At 55.9% G+C, this 16,417-nt stretch overlaps 1 protein-coding gene across 1 annotated transcript in view; it reads left to right on the forward strand.

Annotated features, from left to right (window-relative positions):
- The window catches only part of LTBP2 (latent transforming growth factor beta binding protein 2), a gene marked incomplete at its 5' end in the record, with an annotated part of 99,849 nt that overhangs the window by 75,600 nt on the left and 7,832 nt on the right, over positions 1-16,417 (forward strand). The window contains 16 exons of the mRNA XM_081095133.1: positions 2,409-2,528; positions 8,278-8,397; positions 9,472-9,594; positions 9,813-9,938; positions 10,373-10,498; positions 11,282-11,404; positions 11,502-11,627; positions 11,969-12,091; positions 12,788-12,919; positions 13,191-13,316; positions 13,897-14,046; positions 14,378-14,569; positions 14,661-14,744; positions 15,398-15,526; positions 15,878-16,015; positions 16,095-16,262. Coding sequence (XP_080951259.1) covers positions 2,409-2,528; positions 8,278-8,397; positions 9,472-9,594; positions 9,813-9,938; positions 10,373-10,498; positions 11,282-11,404; positions 11,502-11,627; positions 11,969-12,091; positions 12,788-12,919; positions 13,191-13,316; positions 13,897-14,046; positions 14,378-14,569; positions 14,661-14,744; positions 15,398-15,526; positions 15,878-16,015; positions 16,095-16,262 — 2,106 coding nt within the window. The remainder of the gene's footprint in view (positions 1-2,408; positions 2,529-8,277; positions 8,398-9,471; positions 9,595-9,812; positions 9,939-10,372; positions 10,499-11,281; positions 11,405-11,501; positions 11,628-11,968; positions 12,092-12,787; positions 12,920-13,190; positions 13,317-13,896; positions 14,047-14,377; positions 14,570-14,660; positions 14,745-15,397; positions 15,527-15,877; positions 16,016-16,094; positions 16,263-16,417) is intronic.

The following is a 16,417-nucleotide window of genomic DNA, read 5'->3' on the forward strand; positions in this document are numbered from 1 at the left end:
GGGAGTGCGGGGCTCAGGGAACCAAGACCAGGGCTCTGAGCGGGACCTGGGAGAAAGCCACTCCCTTGACACCGGACTTGAGAGGTCAGAATCTGAAAAGCAGCAGCATGCCCCAAGGCTCAGGGAGCTGTGGCTAAAGCCCCGAGTGTGGGGGTCCAGGGAGAGGAGGACTGACAGCCAGGCCCCCACATTCTGAGCGACAAGGAGCTGCTTGCCTTGTGGTAAGGAGGGCGACCCATGAGGATGCCGAGTGAGACCCCGGCAGACGGGAGTGAGACCGTGCCTCTGGGAGAGGCGCGTGGGCCCTCTGCAGCTGGTGCCTGCAAGGCTTTGAGCTCCCCAAGGAAGCCCTGCAGGGGTAACGGTGCCTCCAACACAGGCCCTTTAACATGCAGCAATCACACTGGGATACATACGTCTTCACAGAAGAGACCACAGGGAGCATGAGGCAGCGCTTTCCAAGCCGGGACTTGAGATTCTTAACCCATTTGGGTTCTTCTCCTGGGGAATGGCACTGCCTTCTGGGGGCCCACATTGTGGTTCTGGCCCGGGCAGCCCAGCAGTCCCTCGAGGGCCCCTCCAGAAAGCTGTGTGTCCTCCCATTGCCAGGGCCCCCTTGGGCTCTAACCCTCCAGGACCTGGTCCCCTCGCAGACTGTGGAGGGAAAGGGAGCAGAGGACACACCACTTCTTTAATCAGAGGCGGGGAGCCTTGTTTGCAGCATTCATTCAGCACTCAAGCTCAGAGCACCTATGTGCCAGGAGCCGTGTAAGCTCTGGGGACAGTGGGAAGAGTAAGACGTGAACGGTGGCCCCAGGGCGTGAGGAAACAACTGGTTCTGTGTGGAAGAATGGGAAGGTTTCCCTCTGGGCGTGTTTGAGCTGGGGCAGAACCATCGCATGAGCACTCGCTACATGCTGGCACTGTCCTAAGCGCTTTATGAAGCTCATTATCCCAACCCCGTGCAAGAGAAATCCTTATACCCATTTTATAGTTTAGCAAACTGAGGCTCAGAGAGGTGGATTGAAACACCCAGGGACCTCACATCTAGTTGTGGCAGAGCTTTGCTTCCAACAACACCCTCCCTTACACACCAAGTGAAGGACTGCGGGGAGTGGAGGCCATTCCAGGGAAAGGGAACCGTTTCTGCAGGGAGCAGGGTAGTGGACAGGCCTGGCATGCTCTGGGAATAATGCCAAATCCAGTGAGACGGGGGTGCGGGGCATGGGGAGGAAGTGGCAGGGGCGGAGGCCAGTGGTGAAGTGTCATGAGTGCCAGGCTGAAGTGCTTGGACGCTGTCCCACAGGCTCTGAAGGCGAGGGTGGCGATTCGCTCAGCTGGCTTTCAGGGACGTGACCCAGGCAGCAGTGCTCCCAACAACTGGAGCTGGCGAGGGGAGAGGCTGGGGCAGGGGCGTCTCTAGGCTTCACAGGTGTTGTGGGCCAGAGGCACTGCTCTCAGCAGGCCCAGCCCTGGGTGCTGGCTGCGGCAGGGAATGGTGTCACCAGGACTGGCCCAGATAAGGGGTTCTGCTGAGTGCCAGCCTGGGTGTCCGGGATGTCTCTGCCAGACCTGACAGCTGGGAGAGGAGGGAAGGAGCTCAGGGTCAGCTGTCTCCCAGTGGGGCCTGGCTGACACGTAACGAGGCCTTACCCAGGAGAACACTTCCCAATGTTACCAGTCTCAGAAAACAATATGTCATTATTGAAGTTATTTACTTTATGAATTATTTCATTAATCTGCAATTTCTAGAATTTGAACAATATAAATATAATTGATTAATATAAGTGATTTGACTATTAAATACTTAAAATAAGTGAGGTTTGGTGAAGATAGCAAAACTGAAGCCAGGCTGAGCAGTGGAGAACCTTGAGAGAGGTTAAGCAAGGGCGTGGCATGACCAGGACTGGGCTTCTGAGCCATCCTGGGCACTAGTCTGCTTTGGGACAATGGAATAAACCTCACCGATAGCTCCTCAGCTGCCCAACATGCTGCCTCTCACTTGCTGCTTAATCCCTAACCTTTAAGGAGGCTGTAAGAATTCTAGGACCAGTCAATACAGGGGATGTATTGGGGTCAGGAGGGGGACTGTTGGCTTCCTCCGATCACGCCCTGTGGCCACCTGACCTCAAGGCCAGCCCTTGCATTGTGGTGAGAAGACAGCTATAGGGTCCCTATGGGCCCCAGAAGTAGCCTCCCTCGGAGAAAGGAACTCGAGAGTTTGCAGGGGCCTGCGCTAGGTCAGTCTCAGACCTGGCGTAGAAGCCCCCTGCCAATCATGGCACAGCAAGGATGCCTTCCCCTCCTGGGCCTCAGCATGGGTGTCCTTGTCCTTGGCCTCTGAAGGGAATGTCCCAGGACCCCCTGCAGGGCTGGCTTCAACTCAGGCCTTGTCCGTGTGTTTGCAGACATAGACGAGTGTGAGCGGCCAGAGGCATGCCCTGGTGGGCGGTGCACCAACACGGAGGGCTCCTACCACTGCGAGTGTGGTCAGGGCTACATCATGGTGAGGAAGGGACACTGCCAAGGTAAGGAAGTGGGTGCCACCCCACCATCTCCTGTCCCTCCCCTGCACTGATTGCCCCAACTCCCCTTTCTGCTTGTCCCTGGTGGGATGGGGCCCCTTGATGCCAAGCCCACTCCTATGGACAGAGGCCTGTCTGGGAACTTTTGAGCTCTTGCATCCCCTCAGCAGTATTTTGGCATCCTGCCTGCCCCCTGAAGCAAGTTTATGTACATGGGACCCCGGAACATCCCCATGTACGCCTGTGCCCCTCACCGTGAGTCATGGTACTCTCCTTGTGCAGAGAGAAGGAATCCATCTATCGGGGAGGCACCTGGGGCCTCAACCTTGGCCTTCTTGCTACAGCATGTAGGCTGTGAGCTCCTTGGAACTGGGCCACATCCTCAACGACCCATGATAATTGTCTGTGTGTTGGACACCCCAACGAATTTTAGTTGAAAGAATGAATGAGCCCCTATCCTTACTCCGTTTTTCAGGCCAAAAGGTGCCTGTGACATTGCCAACTGGCTTGAACCTGCCACTATTATGCCACCTCTTGGCAGCTCTGCCACTACCACCTCCCTGCCAGGCTTGGGTATCAAATGCCTGTAAGAGGCTTGGGTTATGTGTCTGTAAGACTGGCTGAGAAAGGAACACATGAGGGTAATTCAAGGTTCTCTCTGGAGAGAAATCTTGCACCAGATCTGAGGTTAGGCCCAGCCTCCTCCCAGCCTCCAGGCTTTTCCTGGCCAGGACTTGCCTGGATTCAGAGCGTCATGGAGGTGAGGGGTAAGTGGTGTGCCTGGTGAAGGGCGAGCCCCGCTTCCCAATGCACGACTACAGAAGCGAAGTCCAGAGTCCTAGAAGGCCCTAGCAAAGGTGGCTGGGGGTGTAGGACAGAAAACTGAACACTACACCCCTGCCCCCCGGTATGTTACCGTCCACTCTCAATGCCTTCCTCTTGGTGCTCCCCCTTTAAAACTCAAGGCTGCACGATCAAAGCCAGCGCCCCTTGTTGTCATTCGCACGATGGAGACAGGCAGCCTGGCACCTCCCGGAGAATGGAGAGTGAAGGGAGCTGCATTTGATGGGTGCCCACCATGTGCCAGCTAGTATGCTAGGTATCTGTCAGATGGCCTCACGTAAGCCTCACATATGAATTTGACCTCAGACTTTATTAAAAAGAAAAGCAACACTAAAGGAAATGAACCAAGCAAACACCTGGACATTAAAAAGATCAGATATATGTTAGCCAGTCCATGATAGGGGCACAGGGTCTGGTGGAGGCGGACTTGGGTTTGGCTCTTGTCTCAATGTCTGAAAACTGAAACCATCATGGCCTCTCAGAGGCTCTAGTGAGGACGGAATAAGCCATACAAGGTGCACATGCAGACCTTTGGTGAACACGGAGAAGTGTTACCGTCTGAGAGCCCCATTCCTTTTCACATCTAGCCCCGCCCCCCCCCTCCCCCCCCCCCCCAGCCCCATGTCCCAGATCACACCTCTGGGGTGTCCCCTCCCCTTCCAGAGGAAAGGTTCCAACACACACCTCAGCTGGGAGGCCCGGCTGAGCTCCAGCCCAGGGCAGACACTGAAGCTGTTGAAAGAAAGACTGATGCAGCCTGCACACGTCTCCAGGTTTCCATCAGTAACCACAGACCCAGCCCTGCACCTCGGGAGCCCAGTCAATTTCCTCTCTTTCTTTCTTCTTTTTCCAAGAAACCACTCTCTCTACCTAAACTCAAAGTCTCTGCTGGAAGGCCTGAGTGGTCTGGACAGTAGCCCATCCAAAGTCTCAATGGCACGTCTTCTGTACCAAGACTCTGGGTTCCCACGGAAAGGGGTTCCATTCCCCTGCAGACTGCCAGGGCTTTGCTCTCCCCCACCCACATCCAAGGTCACCTGAGCCTCTAGTCCCTGATTAAGCACCTCCCACCCTGCTTTCTCTCAAGGAGCAGGGGTGGGCGCCCTTCCATTTCCTGGTGCAAAGGCTGGGGTGCTGGTGGAGAATCTCTGGAATTCTCCCAGTGTGGACAGCAGGTTGGCAAGCTGGTCCCTGGAGTGACTGTTTCCATGGGTCTTCTGGGGTCTCTTCAGCAGGCTCATACCAAGAGGGTGTGAAGTTTTAGTCACATGGTCTCATTGTTTGATCCACAAACATTTGGGGAGTGCCAGCTATGTCCCAGCCATGGGCTAGGGATATAACAATAAGTAAGAATGATAGCTCCCACCCTCATGACCAGGGTGAAAACTACCAAAACATACCGTAATCTTAGATTAAAATTCAAACCCTAGCCCTGGCTGATGTGGCTCAGTGGTTGACAGTTGATCTATGAACCAGAAGATCACTGTTTGATTCCTGGTCAGGGCACATTGAGCCTGGTTTGTGGGCTCAATCCCCAGTAGGGGGCATGCAGGAGGCAGCCGATCAATGATTCTCTCTCATCATTGATGTTTATAGCTCTCTCTCTCCCTCTCCCTTCCTCTCTGAAATCAATAAAAAATTTATTAAAAACAAAAATTCAAACCCTAGCCTAGGCAGAAAATCAGGCTCCACTCCAGGCACCAAAAGGTTAATGGAACAGCCTCAGTAAACCTGGTGACAATAGAGGCAGTGCCTTTAACAGGGACTGGTTAGATGTGGCCACCACTTCATGCAGAATCTTTATCTGGCTCCTTTTTTAAAAAATATATATATATTTTATTGATTTTTTACAGGGAGGGAGGGAGAGGGATAGAGAGCTAGAAACATCGATGACAGAGAAACATTGATCAGCTGCCTCCTTCACACTCCCTACTGGGTATGTGCCCACAACCAAAGTACATGCCCTTGACCGGAATCGAACCTGGGACCCTTGAGTCCACAGGCCAATGCTCTATCCACTGAGCCAAACCAGTTAGGGCATATCTGGCTCCTTTTGATTGGTCAGCTAATGGCTCGCATTTAGAAGAGGCCTTCCCTGGCTCAAGTGGAGACTAAGGGCTGCTTTGCTCTTCTGCCCTCCCTCTCCCACTTGCCGACAGACCTCTCAGGTGCGATCATCGCTGGCTGGGGCTCTGAGGAAGGAAGGCAGCCGTGGCCTTTCAGGATACACTAGGTTATGTTGCACTAACCAACAACTCCAATCTTAGCGACTTAGAGCACGGCAAACTTCTAAAAAAATGTTTATGAGTTCATTTGAGCCAAACTGATGACATATGCTGGGAGCAAGATCTCAAATGCTCCCAGAAGACAGCAAACTGTATACCAATGCCACACGTCCATCATGAGTCAGCTGGTTTCCCAGCTCTAGAACCAAGCTAAAGGAATAGCCAGTGTCTTGAATGTGGCCAGGAGATGTCATTATAGAACAGAAAGAGCGCTCTGCAGCGTTGCACACAATTAAATGCCTTGGTCCATAAATCACACACTTCGTGCACCGCCTCCGCAGATGTGCCCAAATAATTTGGGACAGGACAGACCTCAGGGGGTTTTGCCGCTGGCAAATCTAATCTCCTTCCTACACTGCCTGAAACCTGTAGGCGAGATCTGAAGACTTCATTTTTTTCTCAGTGTGGCCTTAGAGGAGGATCCTTGCCTCCCCTTGTTCTCCTTCTCTTCATCCCTGAAGTCTCGTCTTCCTGAAGCAGGGACCATTCCCAGTGGCTTGGCCCAGCCTCCTTCCAGTACCTCGGCCAAGGCCAGCAGGCTATGGTACTGGCTGCTGTCGCCTGGGTGGCCAAAGTGGTGGTCTTAGATCCTTCATTCCCTCCTTCTCTGCCTCATTCTCTCCATCTCTGTTTTTTAGAAACCCTTAGAATAGTTTAGCTTGGTGTCACCACACCCAACTAGAGCTCTTGGCTGCCCTCTTTCCAGAGGTGAGCCTTGTCTCAGTGTCCCCAAGATTACGTAGGGGTTCTCAGTATCTCCCTGCAGATGCCCACCTGACTAACCACCTGCCCTGTGAATGGAATGCCTTCCCCTTCTTCGGGACCCTCAGGATGAAATTTTGGTCTTGAGAGGGCCCTGAAGACAGAGGGCTTTGATGTGTCCGGTCTCCTACAGGCCACACAACCTCAGGAGACACTCGTTTTCACCCTCCACTGCAGTACCCAGGTCCTGTTCTATAATGGCATCTGCCTTTAGTCCCTTGGCAGAAAGCCCGTGTCTGACCCTTGGCCCTCCCTTCTGCATTTCCTCCATGGGGCTGCGGAGGTCTTCCTCCTGAGCAGTAGGGCCTCTGAATCTGCATAAGCAGGTAGACTTCCTCCAAGACAATGACAGTGACCCACTTAGGGAGAGTAAACCTCCATGTTTCCTCTGGAGCTCAGTCAACCTGTGTGTCAGGACCGGGAGCCTTGACACTGGGCTGGAGGAGTATAGTGTTTTCCTGCAGCCCCAACCCAGAGTTCTCTCCCTGTGCTAGGACCTTCCTAGCTCAGCCAGATCCCCTGGGGTCTTGGATATGGACTCCAGAGGGGAGTTGTCCTCCTTGTTGTCACTCTCCCTCCCACAGCTAGTGGTAACCACTGCCTGCTGCTCCTCTCCCTCCTGGGTTCCCTCTTCTCCTGCTTGTCTGGTTGGTGCTCATACTCATCCTTTCTGGCTCAGCATGGGTGCTGGGAGCTCTACATGGTCCTTGGCTGGAAGAAGTCTTCTCTCCAGCATAGAAATCTTGCCAATATCCACCCTTAGCTCTGCATCAGCCTCAGGGCTGGTCTTGGTCACATCGAAGACTAGGGGTCCTCTTCAGTCCTCATTTTCTGGTACAGGAAGCCCATTTTGCCTTCATCACCTAGCTGGTGATCTATTCTGGGGCTTGCTGTGCCAAGCACATACAATCCCAGTAATTGTCACCACTTATAAAAAACAAAACAAACAAACAAACAAACAAAAAAACACAGGAGTTCATCAAGGGAAATAAGAAGGCTGTTCTCAGCCTAAGTGCCCATCAGCAGATGAGTAGATTAAAAAACTGTGGTACATCTACACAATGGAATACTACGCTGCTATAAAAAAGAAAGAACTGCCATTCGCAACAACATGGGTGGACCTGGAGAGCATTATGCTAAGCAAAATAAGCCAGCTGGGGAAAGATAAATATCACATGATCTCACTCATTTGTGTACTATCGCGAACAACATAAACTGATGAACAAAAATAGATCCAGAGACATAGAAATATCGAACAGATCGTCAAACCTCAGAGGGAAGACAGGGGAGGTAGTGAGGGGTAAGAGATCACCCAAAGGACTTGTATGCATGCATATAAGCATAACCAATGGACACGGACAGTAGCAGGGTGAGGGCATGTGCTGGGGGGTGGGAGCAGCCAAGGAGAGGTCAATGGGGGGGAGGGGAGAAGGAGACATATGTAATACTTTCAACAATAAAGAATTTAAACTTTTTTTTAAAAAGGCTGTTTCCAACAGCCCAGCTCACTAAGCAGCCCCAACCCAGAGGTCTCTCCCTGTGCTAGAACCTTCCTAACTCGATCAGATCACCTGAGGCCCTGGATATGGACTCACCTTCCCACAGCTAGTGGCAACCACAGCCTCTGCACCCACCCAGGGGATCTCCCTTCCTAAAGCTCTTCCACCTCTCTCTTTGTCCAGGACAGTGGGTGGAAAGCGGATCTGGGAACACAGGACAACACTTTTTCCTACTTTCCATCTGTACAGAAACTGACATTCTTTCCTCCCATCCAAGGGCAGGGTCAGGATTTGCTTCCTCCCAGACCTCCCCATGTGCTGTGGTTCCCAGGGATGACCAAGGGAGGGGCTGCTATTTTGCAGATATTGACGAATGCCGTCACCCTGGCACCTGCCCTGATGGGAGATGCGTCAACTCCCCCGGCTCCTACAGTTGCCTGGCCTGCGAGGAGGGCTACAGAGGCCTGAGCGGGAGCTGTGTAGGTGAGGGCTGCTTGCCAAGGTACTAAGAGGACTGTTTGGCCTGGGACCTCTGGTTGAGCCCACACACAGGGAGAGAACGAGGTGGGCAGAGGGACACGGTTTGGAGGCTATTGTCCTTCGTCAGCTGGCTGGGTTCCCAGATGACGTTGGGCATGAGATGGGTGTGCTTCAGTTACTGATGCTCCGCTCTCTGAATCAGCTAGGGCGGGGGCCACTTTGGCTCCTTGGTCATATCCGTCCAGGAGCTACAGTCCAAGGTCCCAGAAGCCTCTGAGGCTGGATCCTGGGTAGAGCGAAGTGCCAAGCATCTTAGGCAGAGGCTGACTCTGGTGGTGTGAGCTGGCAGCCAGGCCCTGCTGTGGTTTCCTGGGAGGAGGGGTCTTCGGCTCCCCTGCATCCCAACAGCAGTATCTAGACAGCACCACCCAACTGGACAGTGGGTCCTCTTCTCCCTGCAGAGGGGGCTGCGTGTCAGCTGTAGGAGGAATGCTCTTTTCCTTCCACCCCTGCAGGAAGGAGGGCCGGGGTGCAAAATGCCAGGAGGGACTGGGCTGTGAATAGATGCTTTGAGGCTCTGGAGAGGGCAGACATTTCCCAGGCCCTTGACACTGCCCTTCAGCCACCCAGGCAGAGCTTGGCCTTTCTCTGCATGGCCCACTCACCTAGAGGAGCTGGTTGAGAGGCTGGGAACATGAGCTCATAGAATGTTGGCAGGTAGGAAGCCAGAGAGGGTCAGGACCACTGGCAGGTGAGTCCCGGGTCCTGGACACTTCACTCCGGGTGTCCTGGGGGGGGGGGGCAAACCAGGGCTGAGGGACCTGCCCCCTTTTCTGGGACACATGCAGGGTTCTCCGTGTTACTAGTTAGAGATGAAGTGAGCTCTGTGTGAAGGGCATCCTGCCCTGCCTGGGTGAGTGGGGCCAGGAGCAGGAATGACCTCGTGGCCTTCGCAAGGTGGCCTCTGGGTCCTCTGCATGGTGGTTCCTTGGCCTCATAATGGAGATCCTCTAAGCCTGACTAGGGACTGCCTGGAGGAGAGGAGGCCAGCTCGCTACCCTGGACTTCTCCCCACAGATGTGAACGAGTGTCTGACCCCCGGGGTCTGTGCCCATGGAAGGTGCTACAACCTGGACGGCTCCTTCAGATGCTCTTGTGAGCAGGGCTACGAGGTCACCTCAGATAAGAAGAGCTGCCAAGGTACAAAGATGCTGAAGCAGGCTCCCTCCACAGCTCACCAGCCCGCAGCTCCTTCCCTCTGTACACACACTCCCAGTCCACCCTGGTCCCGCACCCAACCATGCTACCCAACACATCGCGGCAAGTCCCGGCCTTTCCCCTGTCCCCACCCACCTGTCAGTCTGTGTCCTGGCACGTCTGTCCTGCAGAGTCCCACCCAGCACTATGGCCTGTTTCAGATGTCAACGAGTGTGCCAGCCGGACCTCGTGCCCCACAGGCCTCTGCCTCAACACGGAGGGCTCCTTCGCCTGCTCAGCCTGCGAGAGTGGGTACTGGGTGAATGAAGAAGGCACTGCCTGTGAAGGTAACCCTGGGGAGGGGGTGGCAGAGAGAGACCGAGAATGTAATATAGTGCCTCCTACCTCCCACCAAACACTCCATTTGTCCCCTAGCTTTGGGCTAATGCTGAGGGTCTTCAGGTTAGGCTAGAAGACCCTGTATATGGACTTGGCCCCGAGGAGAGCTTCTACTGTCATAATCCTCAAGTTTATTGGTGAGGACAGGAGGAAAGGGGAGTCCGAGACCAGAGGGAAGCTTATGGTAGAGTTGCCCAGGAGCATTCTGGGGAAGGGGTGCTGAGATTGCCCTAGAAGTCCACAGCCAGGGCTGCCCTTCCCCAGGGGCCTGGAGAGAGTCCTACATGCTCAGAGAGGGTGGCCAGAGGCCTGGGAGGTTCCTGCCTGACCAGTTGGAGGGAGCCCTCCCCAGCCCCCAGGTGACAGCTGCTGTCTGCCCCAGACCTAGACGAGTGCGCCTTCCCGGGAGTCTGCCCCTCAGGAGTCTGCACCAACACTGCCGGCTCCTTCTCCTGCAGGGACTGTGACCAGGGCTTCCGGCCCAGCCCCCGGGGCCACTCCTGTGAAGGTAAGAGCCCCTGTGGCAGAGGAGGGAGACCAAGCCATCACCCTTAGAGAAAGGAGTGGCTGGGACACAGCAGGGGCTGTTCCCAGACTAGGGGCCCCTCTATCCACCTCAGATGTCGACACCTGCAGATCTGGGGCCGGGAGCTGGTGAGCCCTGGGTCACATGCTTCAGCACACATCCGCATCGCTGGGTTGGGGGTGGGGCAGCTCCCCAGGCCTTGCCCTAGACCTACCAAATTAACCTCTGATATGGGGTGGGGGGTGGGATCTGTGTTCTAACGAGCTCCCCAAGGGTTCCTCTTAAGGACGGGCACTGGAACTCTATTTTGAAAAACACTGGCCTGTACCGGGGGGTCTGTAGGCCAACTTGAAGAATCTAGTTTCTGTTATCTTCTCAGGCTGCGTGTATCTGTTTCCTTGGTTTAGTTCTCATTTGTGTTCCTGTTGCTTCTCAGTAAAATCTGAGCCATAAGGGCCTTGGGGTGTGGCCCTCCTAGGCCAGGGTTGCTGAGAGGGGCCAAGTGTCCCCAAGGTGGGCACTGTATGGGCAGCTGGAGAAGCCCAGCCTGAGGCAGCGGAGCCTGCCGGGCTGGGGCAGAAGTGGAGGGAGCGTCAGTCATCCTCTGCCCAAAGGCTCTCCAAGCTGGGCTGCTTTGTCAGCGGGTGATGCCTCCATGAGGCCAGGCTCCTCGGGCAGGTGGCAGGCCCCCTGGAACCCTCCCCATTGGTGTCTGTCCTTGGGAGGCACTGCCATGGGCTTCCTTCCTCCCCTGTGACCCTGCAGACATGGATGAGTGTGAAGACCTCCAGAGCAACTGCCGGGGAGGCGAGTGCAAGAACACGGCTGGCTCCTACCAGTGCCTCTGCCCCCCGGGCTTCCAGCTGGCCAATGGCACTGTGTGTGAGGGTGAGCGGCTCAGGTCTCCCCACGGGGACCGGGGGCAGTGAGTGTGTGGGGAGGTGGGAAGTCCCAGGGGATACCACTGCCTATCTTTTCCCTGCAGATGTGGACGAGTGCGTGGGAGAGGAGTACTGCGCACCCCACGGCGAGTGCCTCAACAGCCACGGGTCCTTCTTCTGTCTCTGTGCCCCCGGCTTTGTTAGCGCAGAGGGAGGCACCCGCTGCCAGGGTGAGAAGCCAACTTGTCCTTGTCCACTTGTCAGCAGCAGGGGGCGCTACAGGCTAGAGTATGGAAATAAAATGCTCCTGGTCCCACCCAGGGAAGGGATGATGGGAGGGTGACCATAATGCACCCTCTGTACTCTTTGAGTGTCACCCTTCTCCCCTTGACAGAGCCCCAGTTCCAGGGCTCCTCCCCCCAGCCTGGCCTCTGGCTTCCAGCTCTGAACTCTTCCTCAAACCCTGAGCCCTTTCCTACCCTGAGCCACTCCCTGGCCCTCTTATGGGCTACGTGGGGCCCAGCGTCTAGGGAGCTGTGGCTGGGTTGGCTGACGGATGTCCCTGTTATAGATGTGGACGAGTGTGCAGTCACAGACCGGTGTCTGGGAGGGCACTGTGTCAACACCGAGGGCTCCTTCGACTGTCTGTGTGAGACTGGCTTCCAGCCCTCCCCGGAGAGCGGGGAGTGTGTGGGTAAGGGTTTCAGGAGGGAATGGGCAGGCTCTGCCCCCATGTCTGCGCACCCTTCCCCTTCCTGCCGGTCCTCACCTCCCTGGGACCAGGAACTGCAGCTTCCTGGAAGCAGGCACTTTCCACACATGCCTCACCGGAGGGATGATGCATTTATTGAGCCTCTGCTGACTCGGGGACTGTGCGCAGATGACAGAATGAAGACAGTCATCACCCTTGTGCGAGCAGAGCACACAATCCAGTTTTTAAAGCCAAACTGATTCAATAGACATTTATTAAACACCTGCTAGGTTCAATGTCTTCTGCTAGGACAAATAGACAGTTACTGGCAATCTTGAAATTGAGCAAGGGAGACAGATACGAAGATAACTCGCTGTAATACACTTTGGTGAAGGTTTTATACACAGAGAAGTATAAAGTGCTCCACTATAGGCAGACGGGTGGGGGAAAGGAGGCTAAGAGCTCGGTGCTTTTCTAAATAGTGCAGAACTCTTTTAGATGTCCATCCCTGCTGGGTCAGGGAAAATGACCCTGAATTTGATGTGTGTGTGTGTGGGGGGGGGGGGATGACCTGATCACAGTAATTTGGAAGAGATCAGGGACCCCAGAGGTTGTGGGGCATGGCCTGGGGATGCTGGAAAGGTGGGGCCAGAGCAGTCACCTGGCCACTCCTGTCTCCTCTCATGGCTCTGGGGACAGATATTGACGAATGTGAGGACCACGGAGACCCGGTGTGTGGGGCCTGGCGGTGTGAGAATAACCCTGGCTCCTACCGCTGTGTCCTGGGCTGCCAGCCTGGCTTCCACCTGGCCCCCTCTGGAGACTGCATAGGTGAGTAGGGAGGGGGATCCGAGGCGGGAGGGCTGAAGCACCTAGCTCTCATTTTCCCCTGAGGACATTATTTCTGCAGCTGTTTGAAAGTTCCTATATTTTCCGTATAGCAGGGCTTGCACAAACACTGAAGAGGAATGTTAGTTTTCTTGTCCTGTGTTTAGAAGTTACTTTTCACAGATCTTGGTGCTAATAGACCGAATAAGTAAGTATTCCCAACAAATAGAGTGCATAGAGCACACCCTCCACTCTAGTCTCCACTGTCCCGCAGACATAGACGAGTGTGCCAACGACACGGTGTGCGGGAGCCACGGCTTCTGTGACAACACGGAGGGCTCCTTCCGCTGCCTCTGTGACCAGGGCTTCGAGACCTCCTCCACTGGCTGGGACTGCGTGGGTGAGAAGCCTGGGGGCTAGCTAGGCTCTGGGCCAGGGAAGGGGAGGCTCTCGGGCCCTTTGTCCCATTTCCACAGATCTTGGCTGTCCTGCATAGAGGCCCTGGGCCCTCCTCCTGACATGGTCATGGTCATCTGACTCCATAATGGGTCCTCATAGAGTGGGCAAGGAAGGGAGATGTCAGCTATACCCCTGCCAGGCGGGTAGGGGACGCATGGCCACAGTCCGCCAGGGGGAGCAGGCACATTCATGAAGGCGCCACCCTTCTCCAGAGACCTCGGGGTCTCAAGAGGCATGTCGGTCAGAGAACGTGCAGAGGGAGGAACCCTTCTTCTCTGTCCATTTAGTGACCCTGTCTGCCACCCCTCTCTCCCTCTTCCCATGCCCTCGGTTCATCTATTCCTCCTTCTTGCGAACTCATACCCATTCCTGCTCTTCCCCCAAGACCCAGCCTCTTTTGCTTGAGGGGCTCTGCCCCCACCCCCACCCCCACCCCCCACCCCCACCCCCCGGCTGGAGGCAGGGGCAGAGGGCGTGGGCTGCCTCTTCTCCACCCACGAGCCTGTCCTCACGCCTGGCAGATGTGAACGAGTGTGAGCTCATGCTGGCCGTGTGCGGGGCGGCGCTCTGTGAGAACGTGGAGGGCTCCTTCCTGTGCCTCTGCGCCAGCGACCTGGAGGAGTACGATGCTCAGGAGGGGCGCTGCCGCCCCCGCCCACGGGGGGCCGCAGGTGAGCCTGCTCCAGACCCCGCACAGCCATTACGCACAGCCATCCTCCAGCTCCTGAGAGGGAGCCTGGGCCCGGCCTGGGGCGGTGTGGGCAGGGGTAGTGTAGCTGCGGGTGTGGTATGTCCTCGCTTTTCTATCTCGATTGCCTGTCTGTAAGAGGTGCTGATGGTAATGATGCTCAGCACACAGAGCTGTGGAGAGCATCAAGCGAGGAAATATAGGTAAGAGCATTTTGTGCACTGTAAGGTGGTATTTAAATGTTAGATTTGTAAAGCTAGGGCGTCCCAGAGGGCCATGAACAGATAATAACAAGGGGCCTCTATCACACACAGGTCAGAGCATCCCCGAGGCCCCGCCAGGGGACCACCTCTCAGGCCCCGTCCGCATGGAATGCTACTCTGGACACAAAGACCAGCCGCCCTGCTCCCGCCTGCTGGGCCGGAACACCACGCAGGCCGAGTGCTGCTGCACCCAGGGTGCCAGCTGGGGAGACGCCTGTGACCGCTGCCCAGCCGAGGACTCAGGTACAGCCCCAATGGTCCTAAGTCCTGCAGGGTGACACCGAGAGAAGGGGACAGAGCCCTCCTCTCTCTGAACTCAGATGCTTCCCTACAGTCGAATTCAGCGAGATCTGCCCCAGTGGTAAAGGCTACATCCCTGTGGAAGGAGCTTGGATGTTTGGACAGACCACGTACACAGGTAACCTCCCTGCACATCCTGCTCCCCAACCTCCACTCACCTGGGCGGGCCCAGCGAGCCCTCCAGCAGGTCCTGGGAAGCTCTTGATGGCATGCAGGTCACTTTCATCCCTCCTGTCCTAGGGCTGGTGACCTGCAGAGTTTGGGCTGGAAGTTCTGGCCGGAGCTCCTCTTGGAGTGTTCATACAACCCCACCTTGGTTTTTCTGCTCCCCCGAGGCTGAACCCTTTAGGAACAAGCTAAGATGCGTTGACTAACCCAGTCACGGGCACAGGGAAAGAGCGGGGAGTGCCCTGTGCAGAGGCCAGCGGCAGCCCCACTTACAAAGCCAGCAACTTTGGGGAACCCACACTCAAATGGGTAGTTTAGGTGTGAGCACCCTAGTCGCAGAGCTGGGGAAAGAAACGATAAAAACCCAAGCACTATTTTAAGCATCTTGCATGCATTAATCTTTTAATCCTCATAACAACTGTAAGAGGTTAGTCATATTTACATTTTTAGGTAGGAACGTGAGGCAAGAACTGAAGCAAGTTGCCTGAAGTTACCCAGCTAGCAAGTGGTAGGGCCAGGATTCAAACCCAGAACCTGGCTTGGGAGCCCTGAATCTCAGGTGCTGCTTCTCGCCCGCCCTTACCTCAGCCCTGCCCTCCACAGATGCTGATGAGTGTGTGATGTTCGGGCCTGGTCTCTGCCAGAACGGCCGGTGCCTCAACACGGTTCCCGGCTACATCTGCCTGTGCAATCCTGGCTACCACTATGATGCCACCCGCAGGAAGTGTGAGGGTGAGGACACACTCCCCCCTGATCCCCGCAACAGCTGATTGCTCACCCAGCCCTGCCAGCCAGCCCCTGTCTTGCTGGGAGTTCCCCTTCCAGGGACAGACACCCTCTGGCTGCAGCAGGCAGGTCTGAGGTGAGGGGAGCTGTGGGGACGTCGGGGATTGTATGTGAGGACCTGCTGGAAAAGTACCCCTGGGGAGGGGTCTCCCAGGCTGGGCTGGGGGCAGGAGAGGGGGAAGCAGGGTGCTACCTCTCCCTTATCAGTTACAAGCAAATCCCTTTCCCTGAAAGTGGTCCGTGGGCAAGCCGTCCTGGCACTGCCCCCCATGTTCCTCCGTCTTCCTGCCCCCACAGATCATGACGAGTGCCAGGACATGGCCTGCGAGAACGGCGAATGCGTGAACACGGCGGGCTCTTTCCACTGCTTCTGCAGCCCCCCCCTCACCCTGGACCTCAGCCAGCAGCGCTGCGTGAACAGCACCAGTGGCATGGGTCAGTGGGCCTGGGATGGCGGGGCCGCAGGGGGAGTGGGCCTAGACTGGGGCTTAAGGGCCTCTTTCTGTGCCACCAGAGGAGCTGCCTGACCATGACATCCACATGGACATCTGCTGGAAAAAAGTCACCAATTACGTGTGCAGCCAACCCCTGCACGGGCGCCGCACCACCTACACGGAATGCTGCTGCCAGGATGGCGAGGCCTGGAGCCAGCAGTGTGCCCTGTGCCCCCCCACGAGCTCTGGTGAGAGGGCGGCCTGCGCCTGCACGGAGGGAGGGGAGACCTTGCAGAGCCGGCTGGGCCTCAGGGTGGAGAGTGTCCTCGCCTTGGGAGGGGGGTTAGAAAGGAATGGTGGCCCTGTCTTCAGTCCCTGCTGTTTGGGAATAAAGTGGGGCAGG

The sequence above is a fragment of the Myotis nattereri genome (assembly GCF_964212035.1).
Source record: "Myotis nattereri genome assembly, chromosome: 1".
Taxonomy (NCBI): domain Eukaryota; kingdom Metazoa; phylum Chordata; class Mammalia; order Chiroptera; family Vespertilionidae; genus Myotis; species Myotis nattereri.